This window comes from Sarcophilus harrisii, chromosome 3, assembly GCF_902635505.1.
Source record: "Sarcophilus harrisii chromosome 3, mSarHar1.11, whole genome shotgun sequence".
In the NCBI taxonomy this organism is placed as follows: Eukaryota; Metazoa; Chordata; class Mammalia; order Dasyuromorphia; family Dasyuridae; genus Sarcophilus; species Sarcophilus harrisii.
Genome location: NC_045428.1, coordinates 8964330 through 8980224, shown reverse-complemented (window position 1 = coordinate 8980224; position 15895 = coordinate 8964330). Strand labels below are relative to the sequence as shown.

The following is a 15895-nucleotide window of genomic DNA, read 5'->3' as shown; positions in this document are numbered from 1 at the left end:
GGTGGAGCCCTCGTCTCTGCCTCCCAGCTCCTGCCTCTCGGCCTCCACCCCACCCCCTCCTGAGTCTCCTCAAACTCCCCGTAGATTTGGCTTTTCTCTGAGCCCGGGGTGCTTGGCTCCCAGCCTGGTTGCCTTGGTGACGGGTGCCTAGGAGGACAAAGGAGGGAGCTCGCTGGAGCTTTTGCTGCCAGGTCCTGTCCATGAGGAAGTTCAGACCGTGGAAGCTCCGCTGTCCTGCCATCAGCCTGCCCTCGCTGACCGTTCTCTCTCTGTGGAGGAGGCCCGAGCCCGCCACCTCACCCCAAGGGGACATGTGCAAGAGCCTGACCACCGCCGAATGGAAGAAGATCTTCTACGAGAAGATGGAAGAGGCGAAGCCCGCTGACAGCTGGGACCTCATCATGGACCCTAACCTGCAGCACAACGTCCTGGCCCCGGGCTGGAAGCAGTACCTGGAGCAGCATGCCTCAGGCAGGTGAGCCAAGCCAGGTCCGGAGGGAGGGAGCCCAGGAACTTGGGCTGGCCCAGTCAGCCCTGCTCTTCTCTTCCCACCGCTCACGTTGGAGTCGAGGAGGGGCAGTGTCAGACGGGAAGGGCCGTGGCTCAGGAGGGGCCAATGGACACCAGGAGCATGTCCCAGAGCTGAGTATCAGAGGAGAGGCAGCCTGAGGACTCTAGTCTTTGGACTGTGTGATGGGAGAGGATGGAAGGGCTGGGGGAACTAGGGAACAGGATCTGGGTTTGGGAGTGTGATGGGAGAGGGCTAAAGGGCTGGCGGAACTAGGAAAAAGGATCCGGGGCAGAACAAGTCTTTGGGAGTGTGACCGGAGGGGATGGAAGGGCTGGGGGAACTAGGGAACAGGATCCCGAGGGCAGCACAAGGACCTGGGATTCCAGTGGAAGCAGGCTGTGGGGGGAGGCTGGAAGCTTGAGTCTTCATAGGACAAGGGAGAAATCACAGGCTTTGGAGACACTGGACCCGAGTTCAGATTTCACTTCTACTTTACTCTTTGACTTTCTCCTCTGTCTACCCCTTTCCCACTTCATGCTGAATTTGTTTCTGCATCTATAAAATAGGGGGATTAGAGTAGATGGTCCCCACAGTGCCTTCTAGCACTGTTTGGGATCCTCTGGCTTCTCTGGATCTCAGTTTCCTCTTCTGTAACACAGGGGCTGGGACTACATGTCACTGAAGTCCCTTGCAGGTCCCCTTGACACCTATGAGCCAAGGATCTCTTCCCTCCAGGGCACACAGAACTAGCAAGTGAAGGGTGGCAGCAGGCCGGGCGGCTGGACAACGCAGGCCTGGTGAAATGCACTGGTCTTTGGCTGTGGGCGGAGGATGGGACCCCCTGCCCTCCCCCTCTAGCCTCCAGCTGTGGTTTAGCTTTGAGGCTGGGCTGTGCACACACAGTCTATTCCAGAGTCTTTCTGCTGTTATGGTGTCCCTGGAGAAGGGTTGGTTCAGAGGGTGCTCGAGCCCCTTGGGTGGAGGTAGGGGAGGGGTTCTTCACACGAGAGTTCTGAAGAGATGGAGGCTCAAACAAAGGGGGTCTTTTTTTAGGTTTCAGGGAAGCAAAGGGGTGCACTTGCTCATTTTAAACACTGATTAATACAGGCTCTGGCTACAACAGCTCCTCCTAACCCTACCCTTCCCCTTAGGGAAAAAGGGTTTCTATTGGACAAGCGAGGGGCCTGGGTCCCAGCTGCCTCCGCCCTGGAGGAATATCGGCCCCCTTTTCTCTTGCAGCAGAGAGATTGCAGAGCCAGGGTGTTCCTCTCTGCTCACCCCTTCTTCCCCACTGCCCTCCATGACCAAGCCTCTGCCCAAAGACCTTGGCATTTGGAAGCCAAACTATAGGAAGCTAAGGAGTGAGTGAAGAGAGCAAGAGGAGGTGGGGACCGGAGATGGCTCTTCTAGGAGTTTTTGTCACAAGAGAAGAAAAGATGTCAGATGGGGGGTGGGTGGAATGATCAAGGGAGGGGTTTCTGCAGAAGAACAGGTGGTTGGGGAAGAAGGGAAGGAGGCAAGCCCAGGGCTGCTCTTGTAGCTTGAAAAGTGAGACATTAACCCGAGGGGCTAATTAAGCCTCACACACTCCCTGGCTTCCCAAGCTTTGCCTTCCCTGTGTATCGTGGGCTGAGCTGAAAGATGAAGCTGGACAGGGAAGGTCCTGATGACAGCCATGGGAAATGCAGCCGGCTTAGGAACACATCACATCACAGAACCTTCGTGCCTCAGTTTCTTTTTTGTAAAATGAATGGATTGGGCCACATGACCTCAGAGGTATTTCCAACACCCGCCGTGTGATTCTAAAATCCTATGAACAAATCCGTCCTGAGCACTTACTGTTTACACGGCAAGGACAGTGCTGTTTACTAGCCCAAGGAGAGAGCAAAGCCTCTCAGAGGGCTTCGGGTCCAGGAGGAGGAAGGAGACCCTGGACAGAAAAGCAGACCTAGCTGTATAAAGGGCCCCCTGGGGTGGCTGCACACGGGCAGCCCAGGCAGGAAAGATCCTGGGTGCTCACTTCATGTGTGGCGGCTGCCCGGAGGGGGAGAGGTCTCAGACTGGACCTCGTGGGGAGAAAACAAAAGGCACTGGAAGGATAGGTCAAGGTCTCAGAGCTCCGGATTTGAAGGCAGGAAGAACTGGCTTCAAATCCTGCCTCAGACGCATCAGCTGTGTGACTCTGGACAATCCTTTAACCTCATTCGGGCTCAGTTTCCGCCCCCCATAGAATGGGCATTAATAATAGCCCCGCTTCTCAGACTTACTTCCAGGGACAAACCAGAGGCTTAGCGTTTATTTTAAAGCTTCCGGGAACTTTACAAACATGATCTCATGCTGTCGGCACAACCACCCCAGGAGGCAGGTGCCGCTGTTACCCCCCTTTTATAGAAGGGGAGACCGAGGTAAACAGACATCAGGGTCACACAGCTATTAAGTATCTGAAGCTGGATTTGAACTCAGGCCTTCCGGACGTCGGGTTCAGGGTCCAGTCCTCTGCGCTCCCCAGATGTAAAAATTTAAGCGTCACGTAAACGTTAGTTAGTCCCTGTCCTTGGTATTTTGGTGACCATCATCGCAAGGGAAAGTTCTTGAGACTAAGCATCACTGACAGAGGCGGAAGAGCCTTTGGAGCTCATCTCCTCCATTTTGCGGATGAGGAAACTGAGGCACGGGAGGGGAGCCCAGGGAAGACGGCGGGATCTTCAGACTGGGCGATCAGGCCAGGCTGTAGAAGGCAGGGAAAGGGACCTCCTTCTGAGGTTGTTCTGCCTCCCAGGGCTTTTGGCTCTGAAGCCATGCCTGGATGAAGGTGGGGTTGGCCCGGGGGCAGCTGGGATTTAGACCAAATGGGCAAGCGTGGGTCTCGTTACGGGTCCGGAAGGCGGGTTAACGAGCTGGGAGGCCGGCGGGAGCCCACAGCCCGGGCAGCCCCTCTGGGGGAGGACTCTCCCAGGAGGCGCTGCAGCCCAAGGGACAGGCCCAGGAGGCAGAGGGACGGGCCCGGGAGGCCGAGGGACGGGCCGGGAGGCCGAGGGACGGGCCCGGGAGGCCGAGGGACGGGCCGGGAGGCCGAGGGACGGGCCGGGAAGCCGGCGTGGGCTCCGCCGGGAGACGCAGCCCTGCATGCCCTTCCCCCGCAGGTTCCACTGCTCTTGGTGCTGGCACTCGTGGCAGTCCTCGCACGTGGTCATCCTCTTCCACATGTTCCTGGACCCGACGCAGAGGATGGGCTGCGTGCGGATGCGCGTGTTCAGGCAGCTGTGCTACGAGTGCGGCTCGGCGCGCCAGGACGAGTCCAGCATGCTGGAGGAGAACATCGAGGGGCTGGTGGACAACCTCATCACCAGCCTGCGCGAGCAGTGCTACGGCGAGCGCGGCGGCCAGTACCGCATCCACGTGGCCGGCCGCCAGGACAGCCGGCGCCACCGCGGGGAGTCGTGCGAGGCCTGCCTGGCCGGCATCAACCACTGGAAGCCCAGCGAGAAGATGCTGGACGAGGAGGCGACCACGTACACCTTCTCCCGGCCGGCCAGCCCCGCCAAGGCGGCCGAGGGCGGCGGCCAGGGCTGCAACTTCTGCTCCGTCCCCTGGTGCCTCTTCTGGGCCACCGTGCTCCTGCTCATCATCTACCTGCAGTTCTCCTTCCGCAGCTCGGCCTAGGGGCCGCACTGGGCCAAGCCGCGCGCCGGCGGGGGTGTCCTCCGGGAGTCTCGCCCCCATCCGGATCCCCCTTATCCCCAAGTCCCAGCCCCCTTTGACCTCTCTGTCCCCCCCATTGGCTTTGCCCCATTTCTGTGACTTTCTACTAAATGATGGAGACGGATGGTTACCTTCAGGGAGGGCGGATGAGGTGTCTTCATCCCGTCCGACCTTAGGGAGGGCCACCTGCTCTGGGCCGGCCATCAGTCCTCCTCTGCCTCCTCTCCCAGTCCAGAGTTCAGGTTCCAAGGCCAGCCCCAACTCCTGGGGGTTATTTGGGCTCAGAACACTCAGGAACGAGATGAAAATTCAGCCCCCTTCACCTTCCCTCCCCCCCCAGGCTGACTAATGGAGGATGCCTCCGATTCCAAGGACCCTCCCGCCTAAGGAATCTTAGCCCAAGTGTTCTGTGCTCCTGGCCCGGCACCTCTAGATGGAGAAAGGGCAGGACGGGACTAGCCGATAACAGGCCCAAGTTTTTAGAGCCCTCTGGGCCCTTGGGAGGGTGGGTAGAAGCCCAGGGCTGAGGAGCGGCAGGGACCCCAGCGCAGAAGAGACGGGCCTCCGGTGCTAGTGCTAAACCCCTCTGGTCAGCTGCTCCCTGCTCAACGGGCTTCCCCCACTTAGCACAGGCCCGGGGCACAGTAGGGGCTTAATAATTTGTAGCTGACTGACTGACTGACTGACGTGGGGAACTAGAGGAGGTGATGGTGAGGGGGAGAGTGAGTGAGAAACTGCCTGGAGAGAAAGGGCATGGAAACCAATGGTTTTCATATGGGCATGAAGCCCCCCTTCACTGGGGAGATTTGGGGGCTTTGTTAATCAGGTGTGTGTGTGTGTGTGTGTGTGTGTATGTGTGTGTGTGTGTGTGTGTGTGTGTGCGCACGCAGAGAGCATAGTGAGCTAATTTCATATTCTATGTAAACTGGAACAAGCCTGAATTTGAACCCTGAGTTTTCTACTCCTTCTGAATTTTTGTTTCATTGATATATTTATCCCCATTGGGAACTTCCTGGGGATCTTCTATCTTGTTTCCTTTTTCATTTAGTGGGGGCTGTGTTGAGCTCTGAGAGATCACCTTGATGGTTCTTGCATTCTCACGTGAGAGAATTTCATACTAGATCCTTTTCACTGGCCCTACTTGCTCTCTGATTCTACCCAGCTTTGAAAATTCTATATCAGCCCCAAAGAGGTACTCCTAATCTGTTTCCTTCCTTCCTTCCTCCCTCCCTCCTTCCCTTTCTTCTCCCTCCCTCCCTCCCTCTCTCCCTCCCTTCCTTTCTTCCTTCCTTCCTCCCTCCCTCCCTCCCTTCCTTTCTTCCTCCCTCCCTCCCTTTCTCCCTCCCTTCCTTTCTTCCTTCCTTCCTCCCTCCCTCCCTTCCTTTCTTCCTCCCTCCCTCCCTTTCTCCCTCCCTTCCTTCCATTTATCTTTGTCTCATACGTTTTCTTGACTGCCGATTTTGGCTCGGACATTTGCAGCCAACCTTTCTGATTCACTTTTCCCATTTCCAAACCCAGAGGGTTGGATGGTCTCTCTGGTTGCTGCTAGGTCTGAGTCTTGTGATCAGTTCTGGGTCATTAGGTCAGAGAGTGGGCACAAGATGGCACAGACTCCTTTGGTTCCACTGCCATTTCCCGACTTGCATAGAAAGGTGGAGGTGCCTTCACCTTGCAAGGGACTGGGAGCTGGCTAGTCCTCTAGGAATGAATCTGGTGAATTAAGCCTCACCCTTAGTGCCCAGTGGAGTCCAGATTGAGACCACTGGCCTCCAAATGTGGTTCTCATGAAAGTTCCCATCAATGAACACCCTGCTCCCAGGGGGCCCCTTCTGCATCTCCAGTGTCTCTTATTGGCTTCCGGAGTCTGGCTGGGCTCCTCGGTGGGCAAGGCCAGGGCTTGGGTCTCCTGCTTCAGAAGCAGAGCGTGGACTCTCCTCATCTTGGGGACTCGGGCCGAGCATGAATCACTGCAGTGTACCCCTGACCTCTGCTCTGATGCTTGGTCAGTTGGGTGGATTTTTCTTTGCCTTGGGTAAAAGCTGCAAAGACAGAAGGCTGGGGGGGTCCCTTTGACATATTTTCTATCCTTTACCCCTACATCCCTTCTTCCTCCCCCTTTGTGCCCCCCTCTCAGAACAGCTAGGTAGGCTCTGGACTTTGGGCTTGAAAGAACCTTAGAGATAGTCTCCCCTCCTCTTCCTCATTTTATATGAGCAAATTGAGATCTAGAGAAAGGAAGGGACTTGCCCATGATCCCCACTCTGGGTATCTCTGTATCTCTGCTCTGGAGATGCAGCTGACCATACAGGTGTCTTCAGTGGCTAGGCCACTGTTCTCCCACAATCTCAGGGGACCCCAATGAAGCGGCCATTTCCCATTCACTCCTTGCTGCCTCAGAGCTGGACCTTTGCTCCATTTGACCAAAGTTGGTGATTTTTCCCAAGTGCCTGCACAGCTCTTTTGCCTTGTCCCCCTTGGCCACATGGAACTGCCCGTGCATGGCAGGAATGGGGGTTGGAGAAGGCGGCCAGCCGGAGATGGGGCCATCTTGGGCAGGGGGAGCAGCGTCTCGAGTTAGTCGCCGATGGAGTCTAGCTCCAGCTTTGCTCGTGAGCAATAATGTGAACACGCCTCGGGGAAGAAGAGACTCTTGTTTTTGGCAAATCAGCAACCTAGCCACAATTCCAGGGGGATGGTGAGCAAGGAGAAATGACTTGTTCGTTAAAGCAGGTTCCTGAAGGACCTCGATAGCATTTTATGTGCTTTGTTTCTGTGCCTGACCAGGCTCACACAAATGAAGATGCGGTTCTTTAAAGCCTGTAATTCAGATCGGGCCCTGGTTCTGATGGTTCTGAGTTTGGGGGATCTGTCCCACACCCTAAAACGTTTGCTTCTCGGTTTTTGTGTAATTAAACTTTGTTCTAGAAAGGGCCTACAGATGGCAGTCTTGGAACAGAGTCCGATTAAACAAACCAATGGAGCTGAGCCTGAGACCTGGCTTTCTTCGCCTCCCTCCCCAGCCTACCTCCCCTCAATTGCTCCTGGTTCTCCTCTCCCAAGCCCGAGATGGACCCTTCTCCCAGGGCAGCCCTTCCAGACCGGAAAGCAGCTGTGACGCTGTGTTTAAGCTTTTGCTTCTCCAGACTGAACATCTACGTGATCCCAAAATCCTCCACCACTGATTTTGTCCCTCACTGCCTGAAATATGGCATCCCCAAGGACACACGGCCCCTCCGGTGGGATTAGGCTTGGGACAGATGAACTTCCCCCCTCCACTCCATGTCTTCTTTATCAAAACCTAAAGTGCTTTATGTTAATTCTTTACTGCTATTGCTATTACTATGTTATTGTTATTTATTAAAATTGAGATACAGTGGATTTTTTGTTGCCATGTTGTGCTGTTGCTACATATCAAGTCTGTCGCCCGCTAAACCCTCCGCTCTGTTGTCTGGCTGTCCCTCCCTGGTATGGTCCTCGAGCGGTTGAGATTTTGAACTCGATGGAGTTTTTATTTAGCGTTATTATGTTTTGTCTTTCTAGGTCTTACCCATTGCCCAGAAGAGATCTGAATATTTATTAGAGACAACTTGGGATGATGTCAGAGTATTGGGCTTGGAGTCAGGAGGACCTGGGTATTATTATTGTTATTATGTCATTAATCATTATTATCCGGGGTATTCCCTACCCCCCTCGTTCTGTTAGCCACAGTCCTGATCTATGATATCTAGACCTTCATCTGAGTTATTGATAAAAACTCAGTTTTTGGAGTTGTTGGGAGGTTGTGCTTCTAAAAAGGAGCTGGAGTAGAGGGAGAGGGAGGGTCAGTGGGCTGCAAGCTGCCTATGGGACAACAGTGTGATACAATAACCAAGAAAGTATCCACAAAGAGCGGGTTATCCCAAAGGTGACCCTCCAGAAACCAGGGCTCATGAGGGCACAGGGGATGTTCCTCTGGAGACAGCCGCCATGTTTTCATTGAGCCAGTAATCGTTATTTCTCACTTTTGATCATTGACCCAGTCTTACATTTACCTAAATGCGCCAGCATCCAGGCCATGTCTCTCCATGTAGTCATTTTCTGCCTTTGCCAGTTAATGAAGTTGCAAATGGCCTCCAGAAGTCTGGGGACCAGACAGGGGGTTTGGAGCAGGGTCTTGCCTATCTGGTTCCCTGATGTTTAGGAAGCCGTCCCTTGCCTCCTCTGTGAGCATGGTATTGCCGTGTAAGCAGCGAGATGAAAAGCCCATCAAATGAGCTTGGATTGAACGATTACTTGGTGGTTGTGAGCATCCCACGTGTGAAATGGTTGTTGCCCCACTGTGTGAGGACCCGTTTGCTGATCTGGGGATCAAGGAACGTTTGCGTGTGTAGATAATCCAAGCTTAGAAGTTTCCCCCAGGCTTTCCAAACTCTCCCTCCCCTGGGCAAACACAGTCCAGACTGGACTTGGAAGCATCCTTTTGATGGTCCCTGGAGTGCAGCCATTTCTATTTGAAGGTCTCCAGAGCAGGGAGGGAAGCCTTCCATTGTGGTAAGTCCTTCCTTATCTCAAGCCCACATCCTTTTCTTTGCTGATTGGCTGTTGCTCCTGGTCCTGCCCTCCAAAGCCCAATCAGGTCTTCCAGGGGACGACCTTTGGAGACTTGAGGAGAGCTTCCATGTGCAGCCCCTCTGCCCTTCTCTGGTTTGTTTAACCCGTTCTTGGTACTTCTCCATCTTAGCCCCTCCAGGCCCCATCCTCTAACTGCCATTGCTAAAAGAACTTCCCATAGTGCTCCAAGTGAGAGGGGGTCGCCTTGGGGAAAACCTGCTGCTTGTGAACACTTCCTGGGTTATCGTGTCACCATGTTGTCCCACAGGCGGCTTGCAGCGCACTGACCCCTCACTCCCCACTCCCTCCACTCCACTCCTTTCAGAAGCTCAGCCTCCCAGCATTCCCCAGGGCTGTGGATGCAGGGTGTATTTTTGTGGGCTTCTGGAGTGGGAGGCAGACTGCCCACATGCAGCAGGCCCTCCCAGGGTGAGGAAGGCGGGGACCCCAGTCAGTGACCCCCACAAGCCGCAGGGGACCTTAGCTTTCAGTCCAGCACTGACCCAGTGCCCCAGGGGATGGCAGAGGGAGCCTCCTGTGCTCCGGTCGGTCTGTCTGATGTCCGAGCCTAGGCCCGTCTTGCTGACGGAGCCTTCCGAGCAGGAGCCGGCTGGGAAGTGGTGAGATTGGCAGCGGTCCCGGCAGTGGCTGATGAGGAGCCATCCCACCCGGAAGTGGAACGAGCATTCTCAGGAGACGAGAGTCCCTCCCTCCCCAGGCGTTCTGATGCCTTCCTCCCGGGCTGTGCAAGTGTGAACCTGGGCTGTGAGAGTGTGAACACGGGTGTGCGAGTGTGAACATGGGTGTGTGAGTGTGAACCCAGGCTGTGTGAGTGTGAACGAGGGCTGTGCGAGTGTGATCTCGGGCTGCCCCATAGCCACTGTGGGTGGGGAGACCCGGCACCCTCTGAATTTGTTCAGTGATAAATAATAGCAGCGCACGCAGAGCCGGTTAGCCGATCTCCGGCCATCCTGAAGAAGCCATTCCTCCCTCTCTAGCTGCACAGATTCTGCATGTCCGGGTCCTGGGTATTCCCCACACCACAGCGAGGGAGGGGCCTCCTGGGACTGAGTGTTGCCATGGCGATGTGTTCTCCCTAAGGGACAAGCGGGGAATTCTGGGAAATCTGGGAAACTGAGGCTGGGAAAAGGGGGGACTTTGCTGAAAGGTCTCGATGGTCCTAGGGAAGAAGGGGAAGGCGGCTTCACAGCACTAGCTCTGCCCCTTGTTCTGGAACTTCAGCAGGACTCAGTTTCCCCATTTGCAAAATGACTCTAAAAGTATCTTCCAGTTCTAAATCTGGGACTCCAGTTTTGCAGGACATCAGAGTTGCCTCGAATCCAACTAAACTGACCTTCTTCTGACACATTACTAACAAGTGCTGTCCAGTCTCCCCAAGAGATTAAGTATGATTTGGCTCCTTCTCAGAAAAATGGGGGTAGCTGGTAGTGCGGTGGTTAGAGAGCCAGCTTTGAAGTCAGGGAGGGTCATCTTAAAATGGGGGTCAATAAGAAAGGAAGCTCATGATCCTGACTGTCCATTGTCCTGCCCTGCAGAGTTTGGAGTGACCACCTGAGTGGCTGAAGCAGAACGAGGGTGACAACACCTGCATTAGAAATACAAACATTATGTGGAAGCGCATTTATTAGGCACTTGCTGGGTGCCAAGGTTAGTGCCAAGTAGTGGGTACTTAGAAAAGCAGGACAGCCCCTGGTTGGGTGGAGCCTACGTTCTGGCAGGAAGGCCCAGCTGAGGAGAACATGGGGAGATCTGGGGTCCCCAAGGCATGTTTCCAGGGCAGGACAAAGGCCCAGTAGCTGCCACTTACCAGAAGGAGTAAAGTTGGTGACTTTCTGCTCATCCAGTGGCTCTGAGATCAGAACCAGGCTCTGGGTTATTCTAGGAAGGGAATAACGGGAGGGGGTGGGGAGTCAACATCTGGCAAAAAGGGCACTTGCAGACCCAGAATGGGGCTAATTCGGCCGAGGAGGGGACTTGAATTAAGTCCCTACTGGTATGTTTTTTTCTGGGAGGAATGACTCAAACTCCTCAGTCCTTTAGTAAGAATCATTCACATTTGATTCTAAAGAGGCCCGGGAGAAGAGATAGAATTTTGGAGCCAGGAGTGACACTGGGAGCAATGGATGACTAAGGGCTGGGGGGTGAAGGTCAGCCGGACTCTCAGGGTTACTCAGGGCTCTGATGGTGCTCGGTTCTCCCGTGTTCTGAAAAGGAGCTGAATCCTACCAGTGACGGTCAGCGAGCCGCTGTCGCAGCAGGTAAGGAGCATCCTGGGGGCTCCGGGAGGGGTCCTGCCTCTACCTCCCTGTCTCGTCTCTGTGATCAGAAACTCCTTCCTGGGAGCCCAGCGCGGGGTTTGCTTTCCAGTGACATTGTCTTTATCTTCTTACACACAAACACACATACATACATGCACATATACACACACATGCACAAATACATACAAACACACAATCGCATGCACAATCACACACACACAAACACACACACTCACACACAAATACACACACACACATGCACACACCAACCCACAACAAATAAACCAGACCCAGAACTCCCTGCCAAGAATTTGTTTTTCTCCAATAAAAAAAATAATTTTAGGGAACTCAGAAGTTTCCCCTTTGGAACCAGGGCCCAGGAACTGGAGGTCAAAGCAGGACCTGGGAACTGGGAGCCTCTTCATGTTCGGGGTTCCATTTCCCTCCCTCTCTCCCCAGCCCCTCCCTCCCTGGCTTCCAGGCCAGTCCTCCCCCAATCAGCCGGGCATCTCCCCAGGGCTCTGTCTTATCAGCAGTGACTTTGTTCTTCCTGGAAACCGTCAATATCTGGGTCAGGGATGGCGACTTTTCAGGACTCTTGTGCTGAGGTCTGGGATGTGTGTGTGTGAGTGTGTGAGTGTGTGCAACTGTGTGAGTGTATGTGAGTGTGTGTGAGTGTGTGACTGTGTGTTGCGTGATTGTGTGTGTGTGAGTGTATAAGTGTGTGTGTGTGACTGTGTGTGTGAGTGTGCATGAGAGTGTATGTGTGAGTGTGTGTATGAGAGAGTGTATGTGTGTGTGTGAGTGTATGTGTGTGTGAGTGTGTAAGGGGAAGGGCTGCTGCTGCTGCTGGGGAAGTGCTGACTCTTCAGAGCCTCTCGAGGGGATCCAGGGCCCAGGCTGGGGGCAGATTTTCATGAGGAGACTCACCAGCTTCTGCTTAGACGTTGCCATTAGTACAAAAGTTGGGGGTGGACATAGACTTGCTGGTATTTATACCTTTAGGTCTGATGATTCCTATTTAGGAGATGAGAAGACTGAGGTTCTGAAAGGCTAAGTGACCGCTCATAGTCCAGCAAGTGTCAGGAACAAGGCTCGAACCCTGGTCTCTCCTGCTGGCGGGACCCACACTTTTCCTATTTTCCAACGGAGAAAGGCGATTGTGGGAAAGCTTTAGCCGAGCCCAGAGGAACTATGGGACATCCCAAGATGCGTCCCCCTGACCCAACCCAGAGTCCAAGTAGGGCTCCCGATCCTTCCTCATGTTGTGGCCCCTGGACAGTCAGGCTGCTGGGAACCCTTCTTCCCCCAACAGCTTATAAAGTGTGGGGGTTTTTAAGGGAATCCAAGGGCAGTGCAAATAAAGGTGAGCTTTGTGTTGGACCCAAATCATGGGCCGTCTGAAATTTATTTAGGGACTCCTTGGGAACTCTTGCCTTAAAGGGGCCCGTCCCTTCTGCGACCCAGACATAGTCTTCCCATCTCTCCATCGGCATTCACAGCCATTCACAGGATAATAACCCAGAGCCCTTTCTTCCCATTGGCTTCCATTGCACTGGGGTGGGAGGCGGCCGGCGGCCTGAGGCGAGTCCAGTCGGGCCCAGGGGCGGGCTCTTGAGCAGGAGCTCCCCACTTCCTGACGAGATATCCTGTAATTAAGCTGGAAGCCCCTCAGATCAATGGGATCCACCCATTCAATTTCCCAGCGAGGGAACCGAGGCACAGGTTGGTGCAGTTACTTTCTGAGTAATATTCTAAACCCAGAGTGGCTCCCAGCCTCCCAGCTACAAGCCAAGTCTACTTTCCACTGCCTCGCTCAACAGCTAAGAATATGGCGGCCCTGACGGACTGAGCAGCGGGTCTGGGGTCCCATGGTGGGAAGTCCCAAGGGGGCATTTGAACTTGGTCCCTGGGTGGGGATCTTCCTACTGCTCCATGTGTGTAGATCCCCGTGAATGCGACCCAGCCTCGATTAGGCAGAAATGAGTGAAGTGGGGGTTTCTCAGAAGCAAAACCAAAACAAGGGGGGGGCTTGGGCTCAAGCTCGATTTTATTTGGAGCCGGGAGGCGCACCGGCCTGTCATTGTGAACTCGTCTTCTGACTGTTTGTGCTCTGAACATTTGTTGTTTATCCTCCAGCCATGGGCCAAGAGCTGAGCCAGAAACTGGATGGCTCAGTTTTATGGGGCTTTCGGGGCTATAAAGTGCTTTCCCGACATTACATCGTTGGGTCCTGCCCACCGCTATGTGGCCAAGGAGTGAATGTTCCCATGGCCTCAGAGAAGAGGTGAGGGGGGGGCTCCACATCCCAGCCCCGGGGAGGGGCTTGTGGGGGTCCTTGAGCCAGCTTCAAGGCCACGCCTGCTTTGGAGTACCGTGCCCCAGGGGATTGAAGCATGGAAAGGATCTGGGACAAGCTCAGATTACAAATTGAATCTGGGCCCTGGGGGCAAAAAAGAGGCAGCACCTTGGACAGAGTTAGAGTGAGGTAGAGCTGAGGTGTGAAATTCTGCGCCATGAACTCAGCTTCAGAACTGGCTCTCTCTGTCTCTCTCTCTGTCTCTCTGTCTCTGTCTCTGTCTGTCTCTGTCTCCCTCTCTGTCTCTGTCTCTCTGTCACTGTCTCCCTCTCTATCTCTGTCTCTCTGTCACTGTCTCTGTCTCTCTCAAAATAATGACGTCAATAGCAGTTTGGTTCATGATGGTTTGGAGGATTGTGTGCCCAGATATGAGGCTCCCTTTTGGAGAGAACTCCCAGTGAGGAAACAGCCTCCTCCTGCTCTGCCCCTACTTGGTCTTAGGGACTCAGGAGCCCTCTTCCCGCCTCCTTTATGCTTTTATCTTGGTTGTTCTGAAATCTGAGAACGTTCCGAATCCATGCCAGAGAATAGCGGGAGCTCCTAGGGAGAGAAGGGGAGGGGAAGCCGATGTTCCCAGGATGGACCTTTTAGGACCATCCAGGACAAAGTGGAGATCACGGGGACTGAGCCCGTAATGATGGACGATGGAGACTGTAGCGGGGTGTGGACTGCCTGGCTGGAAAGGAGAGCAACACCTGAGACTGGTCGTCAGCAAGTCTCTGGAGTGTCGGAGAGGACTTAAAGCCATTCTGATCCAAGATGCTCATTTTGCAGATGAGAAAACTGAGCTTCGGAGAGCGTTGAGTGACTTTTGCAAAGCGGTGTGAGCTCGAATGGTGGAATCAGCTCCTCTGCCTCCGAAGTGAACGTCCCAGGTGTTGGGATGTCTTGGAAAGGATAAGGAACTCCAATCTCTCCGAGTTATTTCCCCACCTAGCCTTACTAGGTTAAATCTCCCCCCTCCTGCTAGGAAGCTGTGTCTGAAAGGGGAAAATGAGTGGGAACATTTGACTGTCATGATGCGGTTCACAAACTTTCTGCCAGCGGGCTCCCGGGCACCTTCCTGCGGGGGTCTGGTGTGGCTCTAACACGGCATGTCCGAGGTGCGGACACTGCCTGGGTAGGTGGAAGCATCTCCCTTCATAGGAACGCACACCCAGAAGGGCAGGGGCCGAGGAGTAAATCGGATGGTCCCAGAACATGTGTCCAGTTCAGGCAGAGCCGGGATTGGGAGCCACTGACCCAGAGCCACTGACCCCGAGCTCCTTGGGAGCCACTGACCCCAAGCCGCTACCCAGAGCTCCTTGGGAGCCACTGTCCCTGATCCGCTACCCGGAGCTGCTTGGGAGCCACTGACCCTGAGCCACTACCCAGAGTTCCTTGGGAGCCACTGACCCTGAGCCGCTACCCAGAGCTGCTTGGGAGCCTCTCCCATATGGCTCCCACCCAAGTCATTCTTGCTTGGCCAGCAGGGGAGCTTCCTGAGGGTAGAGCATGGCTTTTATGTCATACCCAGACATATCAAGGTAATGAATTCTAATCCTTGAATTCCACTTAACCGGCTTATTTCGAGCTATTTGGAACAGACTGGACTTTAGATAAATGTTCTGGACATAATGGATTCTCCCAAGATGAGGTGAGAATGTCCTTAATCTTAGGACATCAGGTCCTTTTTTTTAAAGTCACAATGTTGCTGCTGCCGAGTGGGTATAGGAGGAAAAGGACAGAGAAGGAAACACTGACAGTCATCCCCCCGCCCACCATATGGATGCCAAAGACTCCGTGGTCATGGTCAGCAGCTGGGCAGAGGGGCAAACACCGCCCAGTCTATCATGGCTTCTTCTGGGGAGGGGAGGCCGGGCGACGGGCCAGCTTCTGGCGCCCTCCCTGCGCTGCTGGTCACGGGCAGGGGTCTAGTTCTGGACTCTGGTGACTTCCTGAATCCAGGCCCGGTTCTCGTGGACGCTGGAGTACACGCCGTACCTGTTACTCTTGCCACAGCCGTCTCCCCAGGACACGGTGCCCACCAAGTACCAGCGGGAGCGCTCCTTGTCGCGGGTCACCATAGGGCCTCCAGAGTCCCCACTACAGGCGTCTTTCCCTCCTAAGGAAGAAAAGAGATAAAGCCTTGAAGGTGCTTCTGCCCACGGGGGTCTCCCCCTAATACTAACTCCTCCAACCCTCCACCTCTGAGCCTCTGAGATGCCCTGTCAGGAAGCCAGGTGAGGGACGTGCTTTAAATTACAGACCTGGAGAGGACCCCAAAGGCCATCGTTGCTCCCATTCTGACGAGGAGCTTCAGAGAAGGGAAGCCTTGGAGGCCATGGGGCAGAGCAGGGCTGCGGCCCAGCAGTGGCCGGTTTGCTTTTCTCTCACCCTGCCCCAATAGAGTCTCCGGGGAATGGTTTTCATCATCATCCCCCTCACTGGCGCCAAACCGCACAAATATCGCCT

At 54.6% G+C, this 15895-nt stretch overlaps 2 protein-coding genes across 2 annotated transcripts in view; one reads left to right on the top strand and one right to left on the bottom strand.

Moving 5' to 3' along the window:
• Positions 1-200: 200 nt before the first annotated feature.
• Positions 201-4174, top strand: LOC100928970 (receptor-transporting protein 1). The gene is made up of 2 exons (XM_031963681.1): positions 201-475; positions 3655-4174. The coding sequence occupies exons 1-2, from the start codon at positions 201-203 to the stop codon at positions 4172-4174; spliced, it is 795 nt and encodes a 264-aa protein (XP_031819541.1).
• Positions 4175-11878: 7704 nt separating this feature from the next.
• MASP1 (mannan binding lectin serine peptidase 1) overlaps positions 11879-15895 on the bottom strand; it is an 85231-nt gene continuing 81214 nt past the window's right edge. The window contains exon 16 of the mRNA XM_031957443.1: positions 11879-15545. Within this exon, the coding sequence (XP_031813303.1) occupies positions 15355-15545 (191 nt within the window). The 3' untranslated portion in view covers positions 11879-15354. The remainder of the gene's footprint in view (positions 15546-15895) is intronic.

Excerpts from the sequence above, each read along its gene's own strand:
- LOC100928970 (XM_031963681.1), top strand. The coding sequence starts at position 201 with ATGAGGAAGTTCAGACCGTGGAAGCTCCGCTGTCCTGCCATCAGCCTG. Across the intron at positions 476-3,654 it reads GAGCAGCATGCCTCAGGCAG|GTTCCACTGCTCTTGGTGCT; the intron begins GTGAGCCAAGCC and ends CTTCCCCCGCAG.